The sequence below is a fragment of the Channa argus genome, chromosome 4 (assembly GCF_033026475.1).
Source record: "Channa argus isolate prfri chromosome 4, Channa argus male v1.0, whole genome shotgun sequence".
Classification (NCBI taxonomy): Eukaryota; Metazoa; Chordata; class Actinopteri; order Anabantiformes; family Channidae; genus Channa; species Channa argus.
The window spans coordinates 12817505-12841032 of record NC_090200.1 but is presented as its reverse complement, the minus strand read 5'-3'; the positions used below and the strand labels follow the sequence as shown (position 1 = coordinate 12841032).

Genomic DNA, 23528 nt, shown 5'->3' with positions numbered 1-23528 from the left:
AGAATTTTCTAAAAAAATTAAAAGATTTTAACCAGAAACGGAGTCACTGATTAACTTATAACTGGTTCAAAATATGCTTTAGGAGAGTGAAAGCCTGTATGTCGCAAAGCAAACGTGAATGGGTAGCTTGCTTTACGACAGTGTCGCAAATCGCACTGGACTCATCTGGAGCAAGGATTCTCTATGGAAACGGGTTCACGAGTGCGGTTTTGTTTACACTCTTGGGTAAGTTCGTTAACTTGTCCGTTAAAGTGTTTGTTAGTGTCCATACATTTCGTTTATTTAAATTAAAGCCGACAGCGAATTGAAATTTAGTTGGCAACGTTAATATTGCACTTTAGCTAACGTAGGAGTGACATCAAACTAGCTACGACATAACTTATAGCTAGCTTGGTTATAGGTACCGCTAAAACTAAAGCAGTTCAGATATGTTTACAGGTTTACGAAATATTAATAGCGTATATATATATCGCATATTAATAACCTAATTGGCTGTTTTGGTATCCCATACAGTTAGTAATTCATATCGTTTAACACAGGGAGCCAACAGCTACGGACAGCTAGGACTTGGACATGTGGAGGACCAGTCCTTGCCCCAGCTCTCTGACACCGCTGCTTTACAACACAAGACAGTCCGGACTCTCAGTGGCGGCGGCGGTCACTCCGTGGTTGTCACCGGTAGGTTACTGTAATATTGCATGTTTCCATTTGAGATACAAGCGTCTATCTCTGTTAGTACGTTAATATGAAACAAGCCTGAACCAGTAGTTAAGATGTCAGTTGGCTCCCCCTGCTGGTCAAAGGTGACTCTCCTAAATCAAATCCCCAAATCTACGCCAAGCAGCTTTGGCTGCTCTTTGAGCAGAAACTGGCAAAGGGTTTTGCAATTTTTATAAACTGATCATTTTAAAACCCCCTGAACACTGAATGTCTCTTATGGTTTTGAAAGTCCATGGTCCGTCATTGTAAACTAGAGAATTCAGGTTTCCACATCACTGTTGTGCACACCATGACTGACTTTCAAACTAGTTTTGATGTCACAAAATCCAACTCAATACAAGTCTTAAACTTAGATTACTGACTGTCTTCCTGTAGCAGATTAATATAAAAAACTTCTGTTTTTAAATATACACATACATCATTCTACATAATGCAACATCCTCCCACAGAAGAAGTTTACTTTTATTTTGTTCTCATGCCTCAACATTGAGCTCATCTTGTTTAGCATACTGTGCTTAGATTGCCAAACATAAAAAATATGCAGTAACACACATTGCTGAAAACACTATAGACCAAACACCTAAACACAAGAAGAGCAACGTAGTGTATGTAGTCCAGTGCAATGAAGAGTGTTCAGAGCTCTACATGGGAGAAACCAAACAGCCTCTCACAAGAGGATGGCCCAGCACAAGAGAAGAATCACCTCAGGACCAGAATCAGCAGTGTACCTACCTGAAGGACAAAGGACACTCATTTGAGGACGTCAATGTACACATTTTGAACAGAGAAGACAGATGGTATGAGAGGAGTACGTGAAGCCATTTATGTTCACATGGAGAATCCTTCTCAACAGAGGAGGAGGCCTCAGGCACAACCTGTCTCCCATTTTTCATGAAGCTCTTTCATCCATCCCCAGAAAGATTAAGACCACTTCACACATCCATCAATAGGGCCACACCTAATGACCCCCATCTTAGGGGGTTTAGTTTGGTAATCGTTACATCTTGATGACTCCACCCTGTTCCCACCTCCCACTTTAAAAAGCCTATTCAGGAAAGCCTACTCTGAAAGATATAACTGGGTTCTGTAGCCAATTTATTTAGACTGAGGAAGCTGCTTGGATAAGTGGCAAAATGTTTCTAACCAAGAAGAAAGAAGTCCAGTTGACATGATTCAATCTGTGGATAACCAAAGCTGGATGACTGAGAATCTTCACCATCATAGAACATCATATACAGATAGCATACACATCTACATAATTTTAAATAACATTTTTATATACATTTCCTAGAGAAATTTTACAAATCATATTAGAAAAAAAAATAGTAAATTTGTATACTGGGTACTTTTTTCCTCCTTTTTAAAGCAATATTTTTTTCTGGAAGGCAAAGTCTTCTTATAGTATGGACTCTTTTCAGGTGTTACTGTTAATTTCGATTCTTACTTGTCTTAATCTTTACTTAAGTAATGTTCTAACTTCGTTTTCAATCATTTCTGTTTTAGCTTACTAAGCACTTTAATAAATGATTTCCTAATGTTTGTGATGTATTTTGTGTTCAATAGATGGTGGAGAGGTGTTTGTGTGTGGACAGAATCACAAAGGCCAGCTGGGGCTTGGCTACAATGCAGACATCTTAACTTTTCAACTCTGTCCCTGCCCGAATAAGAGAGTCACAAATGTAGCCTGTGGTTGGGATTTTACTCTTCTTCTCACTGGTAAGCACTATTTGAGAAAGAGAAATGAAACCCAATTTTACACATGCAATAGATTCAGTAATAGATGCCATTTTTAAGAGAGGTTAATTTAACATTTTTCCAGGTTGTCCTTGGTAGGAATGATACATGGGCAGCATGACATGTATCCTTAAGGGAATAATTTGGAGGCAAAAGCACTTAGACAGGACGTAAATGGAAAGGCATTAGAACAGACTGATCCATCAATCCAAACAAACAGATAATATGTAAATAATAAGTAAGTGATGCAAAATTATTATGGAAGAATGTGAACAGAGGATAAATTACCTATAAATGGTCCATGTACAGTATATAAGAATGCTTACAACCAAATTATATTAGATGGCAGTAACTGAACAATGGGAGCTGTCCTCAGAGACCCTCGAGGCACATTCATGTCACACAGGAGTTACTTTAATTAAGATTTTTCAGACTTGTAAATTCCATTATGTTAATGTCCAGTTAGTAATTACGGCTGGAGAAGTTTTCTGGGATGACACTGACGCAAAGCAATGTACAAAACATACAGACAACTATCAATCTTGCTTTACATTGAAGACAGTTGACCTAAATTCTATATAGAGAGAGCTTTTGTTAGTATGCTGTGGTTTAAAGTCTCACTCCTTGCTTGAGAGAGTTACCCAGTTAAAAATGGCAACATATTGCTGTCTTCTACCCATCTATTCAATTCAATTAAACTTTATTTATATAGCGCCAATTCACAACAAAGTCATCTCAAGCCACTTTACATGATAAAGTCAAGACTATACAGATATGTAGAGAAAACCCAATAAGTCCCCAATAAGGAAGCCTATAGGCAACAGTGGAGAGGAAAAACTCTCTTTAACAGAAAAAACCTCCAGCAAAACTGGGCTAAGGGTAGGGTGAGTGGAAAGAGGAGAGAGAATAAAAAAGAGCAACAAGAAGCAACAACAAGCAGGTTGGCTGCACCTGTAGCTGCACACTGGAAACACACAGCTCCATAGCCAAGGACACCTGCAGAAAGGGACAGAGAGAGATAGGGTGTAGTTGAAGACTTGGTGAGACCTATGAGTAAAAAGCAGTCTAAGAGGGATTGGGGCCTTATTGATGATTCTAGCACGGTTGTACATGAAGATTTATCTTTAGGATTTGGGGAGAGGATCCGGTGGTAAAATCTTTGTTTTTGAGTTTTATGTTCTTTTATTTACAGGGTTTGTTTTTTTTTTTAATTGTTACACCAACAGATTGCGGTGAAGCGTTGGCATGTGGCTCTAATGCATTTGGGCAGCTGGGTGTTGGACCAACAGTCACACACTCTGCATATTTATTGTCTATTGAGGTGAGCAAACAATAAGGTATATCATTTACCTTAAATTCTGCCAGACTTTTATCTAATTAGTCATGAGTAATCAAAGGTGCTACAACCTACACAGTGTGTCTGAAGAGTTGCTTTTGCAGTGCATGTTGTTGGGCTGTTTGTTTACAGTGTCTGAGGGAGCAAGTGGTGAGTATATCAGCAGGACTTAGACACTCACTTGCTGTTACTGGTAAGTTTGGTCCATGCAACTCTCCTCTATACATATTCACTTCAATCGACAAATCATAATTTCCTCTCCTGCCTCCAGACACAGGCTGTGTTTATCAGTGGGGCACTGGTCTTTTCACTCAAGCTAAGAGAGCACTCAGCCCACATCCTATCCCATCATACCTCAGCTCAAAAGTGCCAATACTGGTACCAGGCAAGTGAAACTGTGCACTGAGCAGAAATTGTTTCAGAAAACAAAGTTTTTTTTTTTCTTTTTAGCTATATGTGATTTACTGTAAAGTGCCTCAGATTACTGATGCATGTGACCAGATATTTGTGCCAATATTGCAGGTCTAGATCAGAAAACAGCACGCCTGGTAACTGCAGGCTCAGCGCATTGTGTGTGCCTTACAGGTATGACATACTGTATCATGGACATTATGCTATCTTCATGGTACATTGGTTTTTTAACATAATGAAGAAAAAAACTGAGCCACTGATTTAAAAAATTCATTTGTTAGAAAATTGCCAATAAAACACGTTTAAAGTGTTCACATAGCAAAAAACTTAACATAGCAGCCCAAGGGGGAAAAAAATCATAGATTTTACTCCTGATTTTGGGTTTGGGTATTCCAATGAGTTATTTGTACCAGAAGAAAAACAAGAAATGGCTTCTAAAATGTCCAGAGGTTTTTGTAAAATCAAAGAGACTGGAAGTTCCTTGTTGAGAATTAGGTGTTTATTAAAGCCTTTAAAACATATAGGGTTGGTGTATTGTACACAGTAAAGAGCAGGACATAATCACTTTCAGATTGTACAAGATGTATTAAATCGTCTTCCATAAATATTTACAGGGCAACCTTCTGAGTTGACGAGTGCCATTTAGTTAGTACTGTCTTTCTCCTGCTTCTGTACCATTGCTGGATGAAGAGTAATATTTCAACTGTCTTGTGTGCAGGAGATGGTGATTTGCTTGTATGGGGAAGCAACAAGCATGGTCAGCTGACCACCACCGACCCATTTCTGTCCTCTCCCACTATTCTGAAGCGCTCTTCATTGAATGGAGAAAAAGTTATGAATGTGTGGAGCGGCTGGACACATATTGTTGCACAAACAGGTAAAACAAAAATTATTTCTGTGATGATGACTAGTCTTAACAGAGGTAAAGGGACAGTTGGGAATCATTCATTTCAGAGAGTGGGAGAGTGTTCACTTGGGGCAGAGGTGATTATGGGCAGTTGGGCCAACACAGAGCATCCAGACAAAAGCCAGCGCACCAGTCAGAGCCTGAAAGCAGAAATCGAGAGGTTTCCCTCCCTGAAGAGGTTAAAGTACTAAAAGGAGCAACACAGGTAATACCTCTTAATGTATGTATAAACATCTTATCATTGTTTGATGCTGCTGCATATAGCATTGTCTAGGAAACAAAAATCAATAACAATGAAGTGTTTATTAGATTTATCATTAGTATTGACGATTGAGTATATGGACTCTATTTATAGCGCGTGCCTTTGAAAGTATCAATACTGGTCCAGCAGGGGGCAGCAGACATCTGCAAGTAAAACAAGTAGCTGAAGCTTGTTTAGTGTGGTATGAATGAAAGTCAGGCCCACTAAGAGTAGGTTCTTAATGGTTGTTCCACTATATCTACCATGTAATGCGCACACACTCACCCAACCATTATCTTCCACTAGTGAGAGAACCACTCACATTTAGTAAAGGTGGAGGTGTCTTTTCTCATAATGGCGTAAGCATCATGGGATTGCTGCAGTTAACCTATAGTCTAAATGGCAGCTATATGATAGGGGATTGTTGCCAATAGCATAGATGACAGGGATGGCCAAGGGCAAGTACTGGATCATTCTTTCACCTTGCAACCAGTGCAGCAGCAGTAATGTATGTTAAAGTGAAATCACCTTGTATATGTGTAAAGCAAAAGGTAATATAGATTAGCTGAGTGGACTATGAATCTTAAAGCCCATTCTAGTTCCTCTGACACTGTACATATAGAGACAATTTATAGTAAACTGTCAATATTATAAGGATATAAATATAAGTAGAGTAATAAATTATAAACTGTTAGTGGTCCAGGAATCAGTGTGTGCATTTGAATTCATTGGTTAGCAAAAAGTATTACATAATCAATACAGTCTAACTGTTAAAAAAAGGGATATACCTCCTATTGAATGGCTTTTATTATTAGTAAACTATAGATAAAAAGCCATTAAACTGTAAAAGCCCTTGATCGGCAAAGGCAGAGCTGTGCAGCCATCCTGAAACGTGCATTAACTCCTCTGGACAGGCCATTAGTTTGGTTTAACTTTTGTGAATGAGCTACTATTTACTGTATGCCACAGTTTTTTCCTCTGCATTCTGATGATGCGTTGTGGAGTGAGTGATATTATATTGTGTTCATTTTTTAATAAAAGCTAGATGACATCATCTTGAAATTTGATATTTTATTTCATTTTAGATCAGGCGTGGTTATAGCGTACCTCAGGACCTGTGTTGCCATAATAGTTCTAATTACACTCTTAAATTGTCTATGTGCTCTGAACATGCATGAACACTAAAAATCTTATTCTCTACAGATTGCATGTGGATCTGAACACAACCTTGCCATTGTCGGTGAGTGTATTCCCAGAAAGAAATCAATACATTTTCTTATTTAGCTCATGTCATGCTTCTATTCTCATTTTCTTTATATGCAAATAAAAAAGATGTATTCACTAATTCCAAAATGTGTAATGTTGATGGAAGTTAGCATTAAGCATAAACATCAGATAACCTAATACAGTGCATTGGAATTTTACGTTGACAAATAGAGGTTTTAGATAAATTAGGCAGAAATAGAATTGATTAATTTTAGATATTGTTAGTGGTTAAGAGGAAGTAAACAATTTCTGAATTGTCCTGACTCTGGCTTTGCCTAAATAAAAGATTAGGGAATACACATAGGTATGGATAGACTACTTTGAAGTCATTCTCCCATGTCCACCCACAAATTAGTAAGAGAACTGTCTAATACATTGCAGTTAAACATCAGTGTGAAATATTAATCCTTCTGGTAATGCTGCAGAGGATTTCTGAGGTCAGCTCATTGCTCTGTGGCCTTTGCATCAGGAAGTAATTATACCATGGATAGATGGGTATCATTGACAGAAGCAATTACCCGAACAGGCCTGCAAAGGAGCTGAATTAACCACACACACATTTACAGGCATGTTTTTCCAGTTGAATGTTTGGAGATCAATCTCCCTTTATCCACGTAAGAGTAGAACGTACATATAGGCACTGTAGTCACACACATCCCTGAAAGAGTACTAAACAAACACCTGAGTGTTAGTGATCCCACATCAAATTTATGGAGCAATTAAAAGTGCTTCTTTTCTTTCCTGCTGTCCTGTAGCCACCAACAAGCAATATGAAACATTTTTTTAAAGGAAATCTTTTGCATTAAATTTTGAACACTGACCCAGTTTTCACAGCAGCCTGAATATGAACACCACAGATAAACACTGAAACACATGCAGGGTTCCATGCTGAACATTTGTGGTATTTCTACAAGAAGTTGGCCATCCAGTGTTAATGGTCTAACTACCTATACAGTTAACTGGACAGTTCCCACAAAGCACTGCTCTGTGTTCAGAAGTTCAGTGGTGTGATGAGAAAGCAGAACGAGTGAAGGGAGAGCTCTAATGAACCTCCTGCATCTCGATCCTCTTTTCCTTCTCCTGTCTTGACCACGGTGGCAGGAGCAATGAAATAGCAAAACACGATTGGAAGCAGAGACCTGAGTGCTGCTATTTCTAGTGCTGAAGTAGGTCAGGCGGAAAGGAACGAAGAGCATTGCATGCTGCTTATATCTGTTGCCTGCTCAGCTCTTGCCCATTTGCACCTGAGGAAGTGCTCTTCATGTATGAAATTCATCATCGGTGGTCAGAGGTGGGAGAGAGGCCAAAGACGCTGTGGGCACAGTTCATCCAATCTGAGGAAAGATGTTTGTTAATGTGGACATTTTTAACTTAAAAAATATGTAAGGAGAAACATCTTTGATCTTTCTATAGTATGATTTCATGCAAAAAAAAAAAAAAAAAATGTGGCTGCTGCAGATTGCGTCTCTGTGGTGCTGTTAATTAAGTGTGACTTTTTAAACTGAAGAATGTAAAACCACATGACAGGATTTGATTGCAAGGAAATGGCTTTTGGTTTGAGTGTCTTGAGTTGTATCCCTTTGTTACAGAATTTTGTGCATGCACTTTGTTGCCATGGAAACACTGATGTGCTGTACACCAGTCAGTGATTCCATAAATTAGGCACCAAAATAATGTTTTTTCCCTATTGAATTGCAGCAGATCAAGTTCAGTGATAAATAAAAACCACAATGTTTACTGAGTAATGTTAATTAAAGATACAATCCATTTATAAATACATGCAATATCTTAAAGATGGACTGTGTTCATAATGCATCAGCCACACTTGGCAAAATGTCACACAGACATAAGCTGCTGGCCTGATTTCCTAGTCTGTTAAATGCTGAATCCATAAGATTCTGTTGGCAAAACCTAATCTTTAAGGCCCCTGAATATTAGAGATGAGCTAAAAACACAAAAAGACAAAAACATTGATGAAATATGTGAAAAGATGGCATGAAAGACACACAACTGCAGGATGGGAGAAGCTTGAAGATGTGTTACCCTTGAGAAAGCAAGCTCGCTTCTGTTGCCATGACAATGGAGCCTATTAGGTAACTGTGTTGCCATGGCACGTGTCTCCTCAGTGATGCAGACCTGACCACACCCACTAACAAGCTCCCCAGCTGTGAAGATCAGGGAGGCTTTAGTGCTTGTTGAGAATCAGTGGAACAGAGTGTACGTGCGTATGTGTGAGAGAGAGATCATATGCTTTTTTGTGTGTTTTGTTTTTTTTGACTCAGCTATGTTTTTCCCAGCCTGCTAATTTTAGTTTGCGTGCTAATGTGCTGCACCTCTATCTCTTAACTGTCAGCTCCACTGACCCATGACCCCTCTCCTTTTCAGGGGGGCTTCTCCTCTCCTGGGGCTGGAACGAACATGGAATGTGTGGAGACGGCTCACAGACCAACATGTTTCAGCCTCAGGTCATATCTGGTCTCAGACCTCTTCTTGTTGGCTGTGGAGCTGGACACTCTGTGGCAGTGTGCGCAGCAACAACTGGTTCAAGATTAAACTCTGCACCATCTACATTTCAGTAACATCAGAACCATAACATTTATTCAGACAGCTTGAGACTAGAAAAGAAGAATGACTTTGTAAAGTTAGTGGCTGATTGTTGCTTTGCAGATTCCCCAGTTTATTAAAAGTGTGTGAATACACAGCAGCTTTCACTGTCTAAAATGCAATCGGGGTTCTTTGAACAGGCCGGCCTCAAACTGCAGATTTCATAAATACTGTTGCGTGGTTGTTGGACACTGCTTGAGTTATGCTTCATGTGGGCAGAGGCCATACTTTTTCTGACCAGCCTGTCACCTTGATGGACATGAGTGGGGACAATGGCTTTGCAGGACATGGCCATGCTTATGGCCCGTGGTCCTCCTGCCATGTTTATCTTCTTTAATATAATAGTTATGGATCATGTGAAGGATGGACTAGACTAGTGCTATACCTCCATCTTTCCATGTCAGTGGTTTTATTGCAGTAATCCTGAGTGTCAGGAGGCAGTCAATCTGCGCACCATACTGAAAATCTGTCCTCTCACGATTTACTGCGGACTCATATACGACTGTATTTTTCTTTGCTAGCTGTCAATCTCTCATTAATATTCTTTTCTGTCTTTGTAATATTGTTTAGTATTATGTTTCTCCTACTTACACCATTTCCATGCTTCATTAATCCTTCTTGGGAAAAACTCCACTGCATTTGACCCATATTTATAAGTTGTGGGCATCCACCGTGCAGTACCTGAGAAACAGCTGCTACAAGCCAGTGCCTTGGTCAAGAACAATGGCAGTATTCAGAATGGCTCAGGTATCATGTGACTGCATATTGTTTATTATTTATTTAAAAGATTTTATTTTATGATTATGGTTTATACAAATTAAATGTGGAAAACATCTGTATCACTGAAGTTCTGCATTAATGAAAGCTACATTATTGTGCTTTTACCTGGATTAGTTTGAAAAGTAAATAAATCAACACTCATTGAAAAAACATATTTTCTGTGTTTTTTATTTATTACTATTTATTGTACAAGCCTGAACTGTATTGGTCAAAAAAGACACAAAAAAGTCTCTAAAGAACAAACCAATCATAATGATCACTGAACACCTTATTTAGATCACTAACCACAAAATGCATGTGTTCAAAACACAAACTCTGAAGTCTCACTAAACGGCACACATTAGTTGCCTCTTGATAGTGTTATTAATATTATCAATGATAACTGTTGTTGTGGTTTTTTTTTGTTTGTTTGTTTTTTTTTTCCTGTGTGGGACAGTGATCAGCACACTGTGTCCCCATTTGTGCCCTACACTGTACCTGACTGCACACAGATCTCAGCAAGTTTTTGGCAGTGTGTTTGCAGTTGTTTGGTAAAAAAGTTGGTCCCTTTTTCACTAACTTTTCCACACAAACACTGAATCTGTTGTTCCATCCAACATCTGTTCTGGATGTTTTTTTTAAGTACAACCCCAATTCCAAAAAAGTTGGGACGATGTATAAAACGCAAATAAAAACTATGCAATGATTTGCAAATCTCATCAAAACAAATTTTACTCACAATAGAACATAGCATATCAGATGTTGGAACTGAGACATTTTAAAATATTAGCTCATTTTGAATTTGTTTACAGCAACAGATCTCAAAAAATTTGGAACAGGGCAATGTTGACCATTGTGTAGCATCCCCTCTTCTTTTAACTGTCTGTAAACCTCTGGCAAGTGACGAGACCAGTTGCTGGAGTTTAGGAGAGGAATGTTGTCCCCTTCTTGTCAGATGCAGGATTCTAGTTGGTTAACAGTCCTGGGCCTTTGTTGTCAGATTTTTTGTTTTCTAATATGCCAAATTTGTTTTCTATTGGTGAAAGGTCTGGACTGTAGGCAGGCCAGTTCAGCACCCAGACTCAAACTGTTGTGATGGATGCAGTATGCAGTTAAACATTGTCTTGCTGAAATCTTGCAAATTTGGGTTCATCTGACCACAGAACAGTTTGCCATTTTGCCTCCAACCATTTTAAATGAGTTTTGGCCCAGAGAGCACGGCAGCATTTCAGGATCCTGTTCACATATGGCTTCAGCAAATGGTCTCCTAACTTCCCGGACATTTACAGACAGTTCTTAAAAGAAGAGGGGATGCTACACAATGGTCAGTATTGCCCTAATATTTTCCATAAAATGGTAAAATGTCTCAGTTTCAACATTTGATATGTTGTTTTTGTTCTATTGTAAATAAAAAATGGGTTGATGTGATTTGTAAATAATTGCATTCTGTTTTTATTTACGTTTTACACATCGTCCCAACTTTTTTAATTGGGGTTGTAGGCATTCTCACATTTGCCTTTAGAGGCTGGTCTGCACAGGGATCCTTGTTGTATCTGTGTGCTTTCTGAAGTGAACTGAACTGGTGGGTATTTAAAATTGCTGGTGAATGATGGCTAATCTGAAATAAAATGTAGTTAGTGCATCATGTTGGTTAAATTACTCCTGAACAGTAAAAAGGATTTGCATAACAGAGGCACTTGTCTGGTATGATGTGTAAAAAGTTAGTAATAAAAATAATATACCTTTTGCACATGCAGAAAAAAGAATAATAATCCAATTCTACATGATTGTCAATTAAAATGTACTACAGAGTAATTATGAATGCTGTGATATGAGATCATGTATTTTATTTTTATATTTAAGTCTGTCATTCAGCTAATGCTGAATATTATTAATTTCTGAATAACATTAAAAAGATTTACCAACTGAATGTTTACCAACTCCTAACAGCACAGGTTGCCATTTTAATGCTTCATCGGTAGATTTTAGACTTTTTTTGACTTTTTTGTTTTCATTTTTTGTGTATGTTAGGTCTTTGATGATCTGGAAACTTATCAAGGGAATGTTAAAAGTCCACTAGTGCAAAAGAGTGTAAAAGTCTACATAGATGTGATCATGACAGTGCAAAGTTAACGTTTAGTTTTCAGTTGTTTAGCCTGGCAGGCATGTCAGGTTTTTGCTGAGGGATGTTGGGGGGGGGTCTATTAAATCGGAGCAACATTTTTTTTTCTTTTACCAGAAGAAGCACACAGATATTTGATGATCACTCAAAAACATTGGTACACACAACTTGAGCACACAAAAAAGCGTATTTACAGCACTGGCACACACCAAAAATAGGCACACAGATTACAACACAGTAACCAGTCACAGATACTGAGCTACATAAGGCTTGACAACAAAACTTCCTCTGTGCTACATCTATGCTGAGTTTGTGATGTACAAGTTCTCACTGTCACACCCATTTAAAAATACTAATACACACAACAATGTTACAGCACTATCAGGTGGGTGATGGGCCATTATGGGTCATACACATAGTGGTTGGTACACCATGGTTCATAACACAAACTGACTCTGTTGGTTGTCTGCTCCGGTGTTGTCGCTGGGTCTCTATAAACATATAAAAAACAATAATAAAAATAAATTATTACACAAATAATGTATAATGGTGGAAATGATGGCCATGATGGACACCTCACAGGTGCAGGGCGAGGTGAGAAATGACAATAGCTTGGAGAGTAAAGAAAATGTGCTCCGTTAGTGTCTCATGGTAAATGTCAAGTTTACCATGTATGTCCCATGCTTAGCCAAGGCATCAGACAACAATGTACTGTCTGTGTACAAAGGCTGGAATCTGAGTCGGTTAATAAAAACATGCCCGATCATGCTGCGTTTTACGAGTTGATGTACTGTAGTTCAGTCATTGTCATGCGTTTGTATACTTAGCGTCATGCTCTCACAGTCGCCCTTGTTTTTTATGCTCTTTTTGACCCGTAAACATGTAGACAGAGGGTCAATCAGCGGTTGAAAGTACTAGCCATAAGCTAGTCAGAAAGGCAAGATGTATGTATGCATGTGCTGTTGAATAAAAACGGAGTCTAAACGCTGATTGTGTATAAAATTTATTTCATGCAAGGACTTATATTTACATATTTTATTTGAATACTTTTCTGTTGCATAAATGTAAAACACATGCATTTACCTTTCCCCAAGTAGAACCACATCCCATACTGCTTCATTATTTTTCCCACTTGAATTGCATGAGCAAACAATTCACCTGCATCTCTTCATATCAAATCTTCACAAGGTTGTTTTTTTTTTATTTAATATATAACGTCCATTAATTACCACAAGAGACATGACTCAAAATGTAAAACTGCTCATTCAGAATAAAAACAAAATTTGATGAATTGCTATACTTAGATGTTCTAGAAATTAACATTTCTGATTGGTCAACATAGAATTTGTTAAAGTGCCCTGAATGATTGTGCATAATTATTGGGACAGTATCAATACATGTAACAGTAAAAGTATTGATGTTTTAAATTAATAGACAGACGTACTGCAGGAGTTATCACGATGGTTGAGCATAACTCAATATATTTTGGCTCTCTAAAGTTTCCTGGTCCCCTTAAATATTTTGTGCTTTATAATACAAAAATGTTCTTGTGTTGGAGACTTTTAAGTCAGAATTTTCTTTCTTTTTTTTCTTTTTTTTTTTCTTTGCTTGGAGTCATGTATCCTACCAAAGGCTAAATTCTAGTATAAGTTGGATGGTGTAAGAATAATATCCAAGAGGGCATTTTTATTGTTATTACACAAGGGTGGTGCAAAAGGTACAAAACGCACCTTATAAAATAAAGCTTTTGTTACACTGTTATGAGCATGTTATAAGGTGAATTGATGCTACACTGGGAGCACTTATGTAATATCACGTCAATTTATAACTCACTTATACTTTGCCTCACCAAGTATAAAGGCACCATTGTTTTATAATTCATGAGTCTCGCCTTAATTTAGGCATCATCATCAGCAGTATTAGAAGTTGCTGCAGACTACTGATACGGTTTAAAAACTAATAACTACCTGTAAATATAGTTGTATAAAAACTATTTATGCTCATAACAGCATTGGTTGGCTTTATAACAGATCGTTCAAGTTAAATCACACTATTTTAGTTGGAGGACCCTGTCAAATAAATGCAAGAAAATAAATATATGAATTTGGGGAAAGGCAAAGAATGGCAGCTACATAAAAATCTCTGCTATGACTGAGTCTCTTGTAAAGCTGTCTCAAAATGCATAAAAAATTACAAAGCTTCAGAAGCTTTTGAAATCAAACGTTTCTTACAGGTACTGCGATACATTTAGCTTCTTGTTGAACATAATTTCTCATGCAGTTCATGCAAATGAACAAACAGTTTTAGTTCTTTTGACATTAGATGTATTCATCACTAGTATCATAGGAATTGTCATCATCTCCATATTGCATTGGACATTATGAACGCCATGTTCAAATATTTTCAATGGCCACTCAGAAAACATTAAGTCTTGTCTGGATTGCACTTTCAGAATGGTAACGTCTCTACTTTGCAACGTACAAAGCACTTAAGAGGAGATACCTTAACAGCTGGCAATGGTTTAGAAGCAATGTATTGTTAATGTCCAGCATATTATTAGCAGGGGTTACATCTTATGAAAAATTCTTTCACAAAATTGTAAAAAGCAGATGAGATAAAAGTTATTGACAGAAGAATATGCGAGATCAAAAGCAACAGAGCAACAGGCAATGATGTAAACACAGGGAAAGAGTGGGGTTAGCCTGTGCTAGAAGAAAAACAGTGCTTTGTATGCAACTTAAGTGACCCATGCAGAGTGGCATGTGCCAATGTTTTCTAGTCTAGGATATGATGACACACCCAAGGATAACACTTGGGAAGCTTGGGTAGTAGCACAGGTAAGATACAGTTTTCCAGAAAAATAAAAACAAAAATTAAAATGAATAAAAGCAGGAGCGAAGGCAAGTGTAAAAGCAAAATCTGACAGGAAAGAGTGTGGACTGGCCATCCAATGGCATTGTGTCTGCTACTCAACCATGCTACATAATGGATGGGATGGGAGAATGTGAGTGCTGCATTAGACAGGGTGGGCTGCAGGGCAGGGCGGACACTGAGGACACTCCAGAGGCATCCCCGCTCATGCCAGACATGCTGTTAAGGCTCCAAGGCTTTTCATAACCTTCAGTTGAAAAACAGAGAACGTTCTGAGTACACTGCAGCACTGAATCCATGACAAAATGTTTTGGTGTTCCTCACTGATAATACTACACCTGTTGCTTTCTTGTTTTTGTCTCCAAAGAAACAGGTCAACACAGACTTGAGACACATTATTATTCTCCATGCATTGAGTGCATCAGGAGTACAACAGCATGCACCGGGTGGTACTGGAATGGTTCGGAGTATAACACTGTAAAAGATTCGAAAAGGTAGGCACCTCAGGTAGGGAATGTTTTCTCAGCTACAGGTAGAATTTCCTACCGTATGGCCTTTGGTGCTGATGTGCTGGCTGCACACACAGCTGGACACTAGCATGACTTTCTTAGGAATGTTTTAAACATTAATATTGAATGAAGTAAACGAGGATTCAAACTGCTCATTTAAGTGTAAAAATCTGTAAACCTAGAATTTGGCTTGTCACAATACTAATAATATTTAGCCTTCCTCCATTTGTGTTGTTCTCCTTCACCATACTGATAGCACCCATCAGCAAGACAGTTCATGCACCATTATGGTCAAGAGCAATGTACTCATAAGTCAGGATCCCGCATGGTAATTATAATTTAAACACATATACATACATAGTACACACATAGCACAGAAAAACTTTCTTAGGCATGTAAGACAACACATTCTAGATCATATAAATCTCGAAAATAGCTTTTTTTTTTTTTTACTAGTAAATAAATAGGGGTATTGCATTATGCATGGTATCAAAAAATATAATATGTAGATGTGGACAATTATTTTTGACATTTGTGGTGATTGTGCTTGGCCTTAAAAGATGTTGTTGTGAATATATACAATTCTCAATGGGATGATTGAGGAGAAGCAGCTGCTGTGAGTGTGTAAAGGTTGTAATATGAGGTTTTTCAATTGTTTGCGTGTGTGTTTGCGTGTGTGTGTTTGCATGTGTAAAACTGAGGCGTAACACTCAGCAAAGAGAGAAAAACGAGCTTGTCCTGTCTACGCTCTATAGGGTGTCAGTGTCTTACAGGGGCCTGTGATTGGCTATTACTGTACGTACCCCTCCTCACTCTGCCCCCTATGTGGTTGGGGCGTTCAGCAGTGGTAACCAGGAAGCAGGGCCGCTCTCTCTCGCTGGGGCTGAAGATTTCCTCTGGAGATATGGCCTGGTCTATATGAGGGCAATCTTCGTTGGCCAGAGCTGCATTAGCTGCCTCACCATTTAGCTTCGAATCTTATAGGAACACAAATATTTTTAAAAAGAGGAAAGTAAACACACACAACAATGGTTTCATATGCCAGCCATTTCAGGAGTACTATGTTTTTTTTTTAATATATCCTCTATTTTCTAGCTTTATGACCTGAATGGACAGGGAGTAACTCATACAATAATACTATATGTATAGTTGTGAATATTTGCAATGTGCCTGTCATTCTATATATTTATGAGCTAAAACTGTATCAGTGGTCAAAACGTCTTTGCACCTATAAGACCAAGAGTTCAGGAGGGAAGAGTTCTCCCCAGAGTCTTGTTACATGTTCCAATTACAAATAAATTAGAAATATATGACTGAAAACTCTCTTAGGAGAGAGGATGAATGAGTCACTGCATTAAGAAGTTCAAAATCAATAGCAAGATTACTCACGGTCTGCCTCAATTTCTATTCCTCTTTCCAGAGTCAGATATGCTTTTCATCACATATTTTACTGATTATGTTTGGTGGGAAACTCTTTTTTTTTTTATCTTATGCCTGAATCATCAGCTGATTGAAGTGTGGGAACAGACAAACAATGAAAAAGTTGACTGGTGATGTGGCTGCTTCACAAAGACAGAAATGATGAGACAACAGTATATCAGAATAGATATTAAGCTTGTTTCCTACCTTGAAACTTTATCTCGAAAACATCGTCATGGGCGATAGGGCTCGGGTGTTGGGAACTGATGCTTGTCTTACAGAAGTTAGGAGACCCTGGCTGGGGTGCCCGAGGGATATGCCTATTTTTTTTCTTTGGTAGTTTCTGTTTTGCCATGGCCAGCGAGTAATACATTCCAAAGTTGTTGACAATCACAGGAACAGGCATGGCGATGGTCAGCACACCTGCAAGGGCGCACAAGGCTCCAACCAGCATACCAGAGGTTGTTTGAGGGTACATGTCTCCGTAGCCCAGGGTCGTCATGGTCACCACAGCCCACCAGAATCCGATCGGGATATTCTTGAAGTGCGTGTGATCGCTGGCTCGAGGGTCGTTGGGGTTAGCTCCAATCCGTTCGGCGTAGTAGATCATAGTAGCAAAGATGAGGACACCGAGGGCGAGGAATATAATGAGGAGCAGGAACTCATTGGTGCTGGCCCTCAACGTGTGGCCCAGCACCCTCAGCCCTACAAAGTGACGTGTCAACTTGAAGATACGCAGGATCCGCACAAAACGGACCACTCTCAGGAAACCCAGAACATCCTTAGCTGCCTTGGAGGAGAGCCCGCTGAGGCCGACCTCCAGGTAGAAAGGCAGGATGGCCACAAAATCGATGATGTTCAGGGCGTTCCGAATGAAGTCAAATTTATTAGGGCAGAAAGTTATTCGCATTAAAAATTCAAAAGTGAACCACACCACACAAACGCCTTCAATGTAGGTGAGGTAGGCCGCAGTCTCAGGCTCCTGGTAGGTGTGCTCCACTGTGATGTTGCCCACCACCTCCGTTTCCGTGCGGTTGATGATGGGGTTGAAGGCCTCGTGGGTCTCCAGACAGAAGGTGGTGATGGACACCAGAATAAAGAACAGCGAGGCCAGAGCCACCCACTTAGCAGGAAACATATAGAGGGTGGGGGAGAAGAGAAGGACAGAGAGGAGAGTGAGCACAGTGATAGATGCCATGTAATCAAGCTTCACAGCCCAGGGGCCATTCTTAGCAAGACCCAATGCAATTCAATCTATTATCTGAGACAATGGAATCTTGTCAGTGACAGTGGCATTACCGCACTCCCACCCTCCGTCGCACCAATCTTAAGTCCCCCTGTGTCTTAATTCACATGTGCCATTGTAAAAGGGACTATCAATATGAGCTTTCCGTTCTTGCTTCCTGTCCCTCTATTGTGTCTCAAGGTCATAGCATTTTCAAGGGTATATGCTACATGCAGAAATACAAAGAGCCAGCGCACGCAGCAGCGGCAGCAACAGCAGCAGCAACCAGGACATTAGTGTCAACCCTCATGCTTAAATTTAGCTGGGGCTCTTCCCTTCAGCATCCTCACTACGCTGGGTCTTTCCTACACAAGGCCATACTGTCCAGGTGATCAGCTCTTTGGAACTGTAGGGAGCTGAGAAGTGAGCTAAGCTGAGGACAGACTTTTTGGAATAAACTGTATTTCCCTTAATAGCAAAAAAGCACTTTAGTCCTCATATAGTATTGATCGGACGATCACATTTCAACACATTTAGCCTTTAATATTTCTGCATGTTACATGGCTGTAACAGTATTCTCTCCTGGGTATTGACAGCTGTCAACCTTTGCTCGTGTTATCCTCCTCTGATCACACTGTACTGGTTTACGCTATGTGTTGCGCTCATGTACATTACTGGATTAAAGATAAAACAGCCATATCTTCAATCTGGAGTCACTACTGAGAGCTGTTGGACAGGCAGGCAGTAAGAGTGGATATCTACTTAATCATTCAATTAATGACAAAAGATGGATCGATAAGACATTAGTATAAACAAGAAAAGGCTCTGTGGTTTTTTCAGACTTATGCACAACATTGTTCATTAGCTGGGAGGAGTAATAAATGCCACTAGGGAGGAGTTAGGTTGGAATAGGGCGTGTCTGGACATGAGGAATCCTCATATATATGTTCCACTGAGCAGAGGAAACGTAGTGCTAGTCAGTCCTGTCCATTCACAGTGTGTCAGTGAGGGCGGGCATGTAGCACAGGACGGAAAACAGGCCTTCGTCATAACATCTCATCACTGGCATTTCATCACACTGTGTTTAGGAAATCATTACGGTTTATGAATGTCTGCTTCCCCTTCATTTTTGTGTGTGATAGTCCAGTGGGAAACTATGTGTTAGCGGTGGCTGCGGCACACTGACTTCTGTCATCGGGGCTTTGCTCATAAATCACATGGCGATAAATGTTCGCCATGTGAATCTCAGTTTCTGTGAGCAAAGGTGGGAAATTCTCTACCAATAAATGCAAAAGGTTTGTCGGGATTTTAAGTTGCTATCACATTCAGTTAAACAACTACAATGCTTTCTTGACATTTTAATGCAGACAGAAATGTTTTCCCTTTCAGTTTATTCGGAAACGAGATGTGTCCGTTGTTCAAGCATTAGTATGTGGTGTTGTTTTATCAGATTGCATAATAATGTTTTGTCCACCCCCTCTACAGTATGTGCTGTGTAAAATAACAAGTGCACCCTAGACTATGAAACAGTCTAATACAACCACACTGCAAACTATGAAGTCAAAGAATAACAATGAATGGAGTCGACACCAAAGGCTGGATTACTACCTGGGAAAAACACCAAATACTCTGTGGTCCCCAAACGACCAGGGGTCCAAGAACTAAAACACAGATTCCTTGTTAGTTTGTATGTGCCAGGTTTACACATTGCCTGCTCATCAATGCATTTGAGTTTAACTACACTGGTACTGAAAGAGGTCCAGAGTTTTTTTTTGTCATTGGCCACTAATGTGTTTAACCACACAGATGTCGTCTAAATATACGTGTTAGGGTTTTAAGCTTTACCGGAGCTTTGACATTTAACTAGTAACGTTTTTAAAAATTACATTTCTGAGCCAATCATTAAACAAAAAAGCTTTATTAGACATTCATTACTGGTTAGAGTTAGTTTGTTTTGGTATGTTGGACTTTTCGATATTGTGCTGTGCATTTCTACTAGTTTCTTTTATTGGCCAAATTGTATCAGAATAACCCTTAGTAGCTCCTATTGTTTTGTCCAGCTGTTCCACATCAATTAGTCAAAGAGAAAAAAGAAAAGAAACTCATAACTGCGGGCACCCTCCAGCATTATAAAACCAAATTCGCTGAATGCTACTTTCATGCCGACCACTGATGCTTCCTGACACACATGCTCACACAGCCCTGTGAGCACACCATCCTTCCAACTATTAAACAAACGCTGCATCTTATCAGACTGCCTCCTAAATTGTGTGTCTTTGTGACAGTTAGGAACAGTGTGGCCTGGAGGGAGGATGGCTGGCAAAGACTGTTTGTTCCTTATTGGCTAATTCTCACTGTTGCTGGCAAGCCCACAGTGATATGCAGTGACAATGGTGCACTGATGTATCCACTGTGAACAGAGTCTGTAATTAACTCTGAGGCTCACTTCTAATTAATCTTCTTGCCAGTCTTAATGGAGCTTTGTCACTCCTCACTCTGCTTTTGTCTTAAATGTAGGACACATCTGAGGAGTTTCCTGCTTTGGGAAATTTCCCCGTCTGCAGATGGTAAACTTTGAAAGAAGTATATCTGTGTCGGTGTGTTGGTTAAACTGCTTTCACTAATCCTTGCTGTAACAGTGTTAATGCAGTTTACTCTTGCTGGACAGAGCCTGATAAATCATTACACAAAGTATGCTACTACAGCTGTTAGAGCAGCATGCAGCACAGTGGTCTTTGTAGGGGGCACTGGTAAAAAAAACAAAAAACCGAACCGTGTAAAGTCACTCCATTGTCACCAATGAGAGGCATTGCGCCCAGATGGAAGAGTGCCCAAAACGAAGACCAAAAAATGTGGCCTCTAACAGCAACCCATTTTTGTCTGGAGGTCTGCCACTTAAATTCTGGTGGTGCCAAAGATCTGGCTTGCTAATGTGTAGCTGACCTATTTAACCAAGGAGCCAGCCTGCCCAGGGATCCCTGCGTCCTGGAAATATCAATCCAAAGACCTGTGATTGTGGAAACCAGTGTCATTTTCTTATGAGAGCAAGAGAAGGTTGTCACTAATGATTTTTTTTTAAATGTATACTTTTAATTATTTTAATCGTTTTGCTTTTATCTTTTTTATCATTGTTTTTATGCATTTGTGTTTTTGTTATTGCTAGCTTATATCTTGTTTATCTGTTATAAAGCACATTGGTCAACTAGTGGTTGATTTTAAAGCGCTACAGTATATAAATAAAGACTGAATTGAATTGAATGGATTTGCGTGGGGTCTTTTTTTCCCCTGCTTCACTGCTGTGGAGATCATGAGAGCAAAGTCAAGGTCATCTAAAGCCTCTGCAAAGACCCCATATCCGTAAGGTTCTGTTTCACACTACAGAGACAGACCAGTTTAGTAGCTTTTACTGTTTCCAACCAGTGAAGAGTTTTACCTCAGAATGCACCTGTAGAAATCAAGTTTTGTGTCCCATCAACTAAGTGTGTGATGTTTTAGCACACGCAAATATCTTTATCAATCAACTCACCCTTGCATATTTAGAGGAATAAGGGTCCTCAAACAGAGCCCACACACGTTTCTGCCACCGGCTCCACAGGGTCCCACTCCTGGCGTCAGGTGAGTCTCCCTGCGCCAGCCTCCTTGTCATTTCATCCACATCATCCTCAGTATGCTCCGGCTCTGGCTCCGGATCATCGCTCCCCAGGTCTAACAGGCCTCCCCCGCTGAAACTATCAAGGGCCTCCTCTGCCTCCCGGTGCTGGCGATAGGTCATCCAGCAGCACGGCTCCACGTCTGTCTCATCAATGCCCCAGAATGCCAGTTCCTCCTCATACAGGGGCCCGCAGACATCGGCCGGGCAGTGCAGTTTACCTGTCCTGTAATAATTAAGGATATGTGCAAAAACGCCAGGGTGGCGGTCGAAGAAAAATTCCTCGATCTTGGCATCATAGTCAAAGTGGTTGGGTGCATCAGGCTCGGCCAGCCAGGACAAGCGAGTGCCAGGTAGAGTGCGCAGGGTGCTGCGGTATGTCTGATGTCTGATCCCTCCCACGTTTATCACAATGCGATCCTTGTCGTCGCTCAGGCCCATTGCGTCCCCTAGGCATTTCTCCAATAAGTTCCCTTCATCGCAAAGGTAAGTCTAGTCTCACCGTGCAGCCATGCACGGCAGCGATCAGATTGAAGGGAAAACAATTACATAAGGAAAGCAGCGCGCAAAGCAACCTGTCGTTTCTCACCAACTAGGAAAAAAAATCAAGGCTGCTTGACACGCATCAGGCTACATCCCCTCTAAGCCCTGGGTGTTCTACATGCACATACAATGCAACTGGAGGACCATAAACGCTCGGAGCTGCCACGCTCACAGAATCGAAATACAAAACGATCGCAGTCAATGACATCACATTAGGAATGGACGTCACATCGTCGGTAAATCCAAGATGTCGAGATAAAAGTCCAAACGCTGGCCATTCTTCCTCCCGTCAACAGAATAAGTCCAGCTCGTTTGGACTCCACAGGTTGCGTCAATTGGTCAGATCAGTCCTGTGCAGGTTTATGACTTTCACAGCAAGGTGACTGCGGTGGTGCTGAGAGGACAGCGCCTGTCCGGCAGCTCCTGATGGAGACTCGGCTCTGCTTCAGTCCCTCCTCCGCTGCTGCCTACAGACTCACCTCCTTTACACCGACGCTCAGCTCTCTCGCTCTCTGCGTGTAACGACACCGTAGAGCAGGTCTTTGTCTCAGTCCGCAGATGCTCTCCAGCTCGGAGACTTTCGCTCACCCATGCATTGTTGGGAAGAGCACATCCACAACTACAGAGGAGGAAAATGTTCTCTGTGCTCCGCGATTACAGATCTCCTCCCCAAAGCGCTCAAACTGGTGCTATTCACACCGTATGCCCAGCTCCTCTGTCAGATTACATGGAGCATGCCCAGTGGAGGATCCTGCATTCGTTAAGTTCTCCAACTAAGGTTGCTCAAATTGTCGTCGCTGCAAAATGTTTCTTCTCCCTCTCAGGTTTACCGTCGGTCAGAGGCTGCCGGGGGGAGACTCATCATGTTCACGCACAACTGGTTGGAAAAGGTGTGACCCAGGAGCCATGAACGCGCAAATCCGCGTCAAACGCCATAGACCCTGATTATATAGGCAGTAGTTTCTCAGGGCTTCACGGTTTATGGAAGTAGATCTTCAGACTTAACGTGTATGTCTCTGTATTTCATTGAAAGTGGAAATAATTCGGATTATTTATGTTTACGCACCTTTAATGAGATTTGCATGATAATTAGGGATCATGCACTAGGGAGCGCTGTTGCTCTTTGCAAGGACGTTTACGTCAAACCCCCAACTGCAAATAACATTTAAAGTTTGTTAATTGTCGTGAGTTCTCCCAAACATATTAACACAT

General features: G+C 40.2%; 2 protein-coding genes across 6 annotated transcripts; one reads left to right on the top strand and one right to left on the bottom strand.

Moving 5' to 3' along the window:
• The first annotated feature begins 118 nt into the window (after window positions 1-118).
• sergef (secretion regulating guanine nucleotide exchange factor) lies at window positions 119-10153 on the top strand. Of its 2 annotated transcripts, XM_067500027.1 has the most exons (11): window positions 119-225; window positions 540-678; window positions 2284-2436; window positions 3681-3775; window positions 3923-3983; window positions 4062-4175; window positions 4313-4375; window positions 4920-5078; window positions 5156-5313; window positions 6553-6589; window positions 9001-10153. In XM_067500027.1, exons 1-11 carry the CDS (start codon window positions 184-186, stop codon window positions 9192-9194), a joined length of 1215 nt encoding a protein of 404 aa, XP_067356128.1. In that variant the 5' UTR covers window positions 119-183; the 3' UTR covers window positions 9195-10153. The 2 variants fall into 2 exon arrangements, with proteins under 2 accessions (XP_067356128.1, XP_067356129.1); XM_067500028.1 differs by lacking the exon at window positions 4313-4375.
• kcnc1b (potassium voltage-gated channel, Shaw-related subfamily, member 1b) lies at window positions 7843-23422 on the bottom strand. Of its 4 annotated transcripts, XM_067500007.1 has the most exons (5): window positions 21651-23410; window positions 17107-18022; window positions 16284-16457; window positions 12555-12591; window positions 7843-7949 (listed from the first exon to the last, which is right to left on the bottom strand). In XM_067500007.1, the coding sequence occupies exons 1-5, from the start codon at window positions 22212-22214 to the stop codon at window positions 7901-7903; spliced, it is 1740 nt and encodes a 579-aa protein (XP_067356108.1). In that variant the 5' UTR covers window positions 22215-23410; the 3' UTR covers window positions 7843-7900. The 4 variants fall into 4 exon arrangements, with proteins under 4 accessions (XP_067356108.1, XP_067356107.1, XP_067356106.1 ...); XM_067500006.1 differs by lacking the exon at window positions 7843-7949 and having other exon boundaries at window positions 10188-12591; window positions 21651-23408; XM_067500005.1 differs by lacking the exons at window positions 7843-7949; window positions 12555-12591 and adding an exon at window positions 13290-15218 and having other exon boundaries at window positions 21651-23405.
• Window positions 23423-23528: the final 106 nt, after the last annotated feature.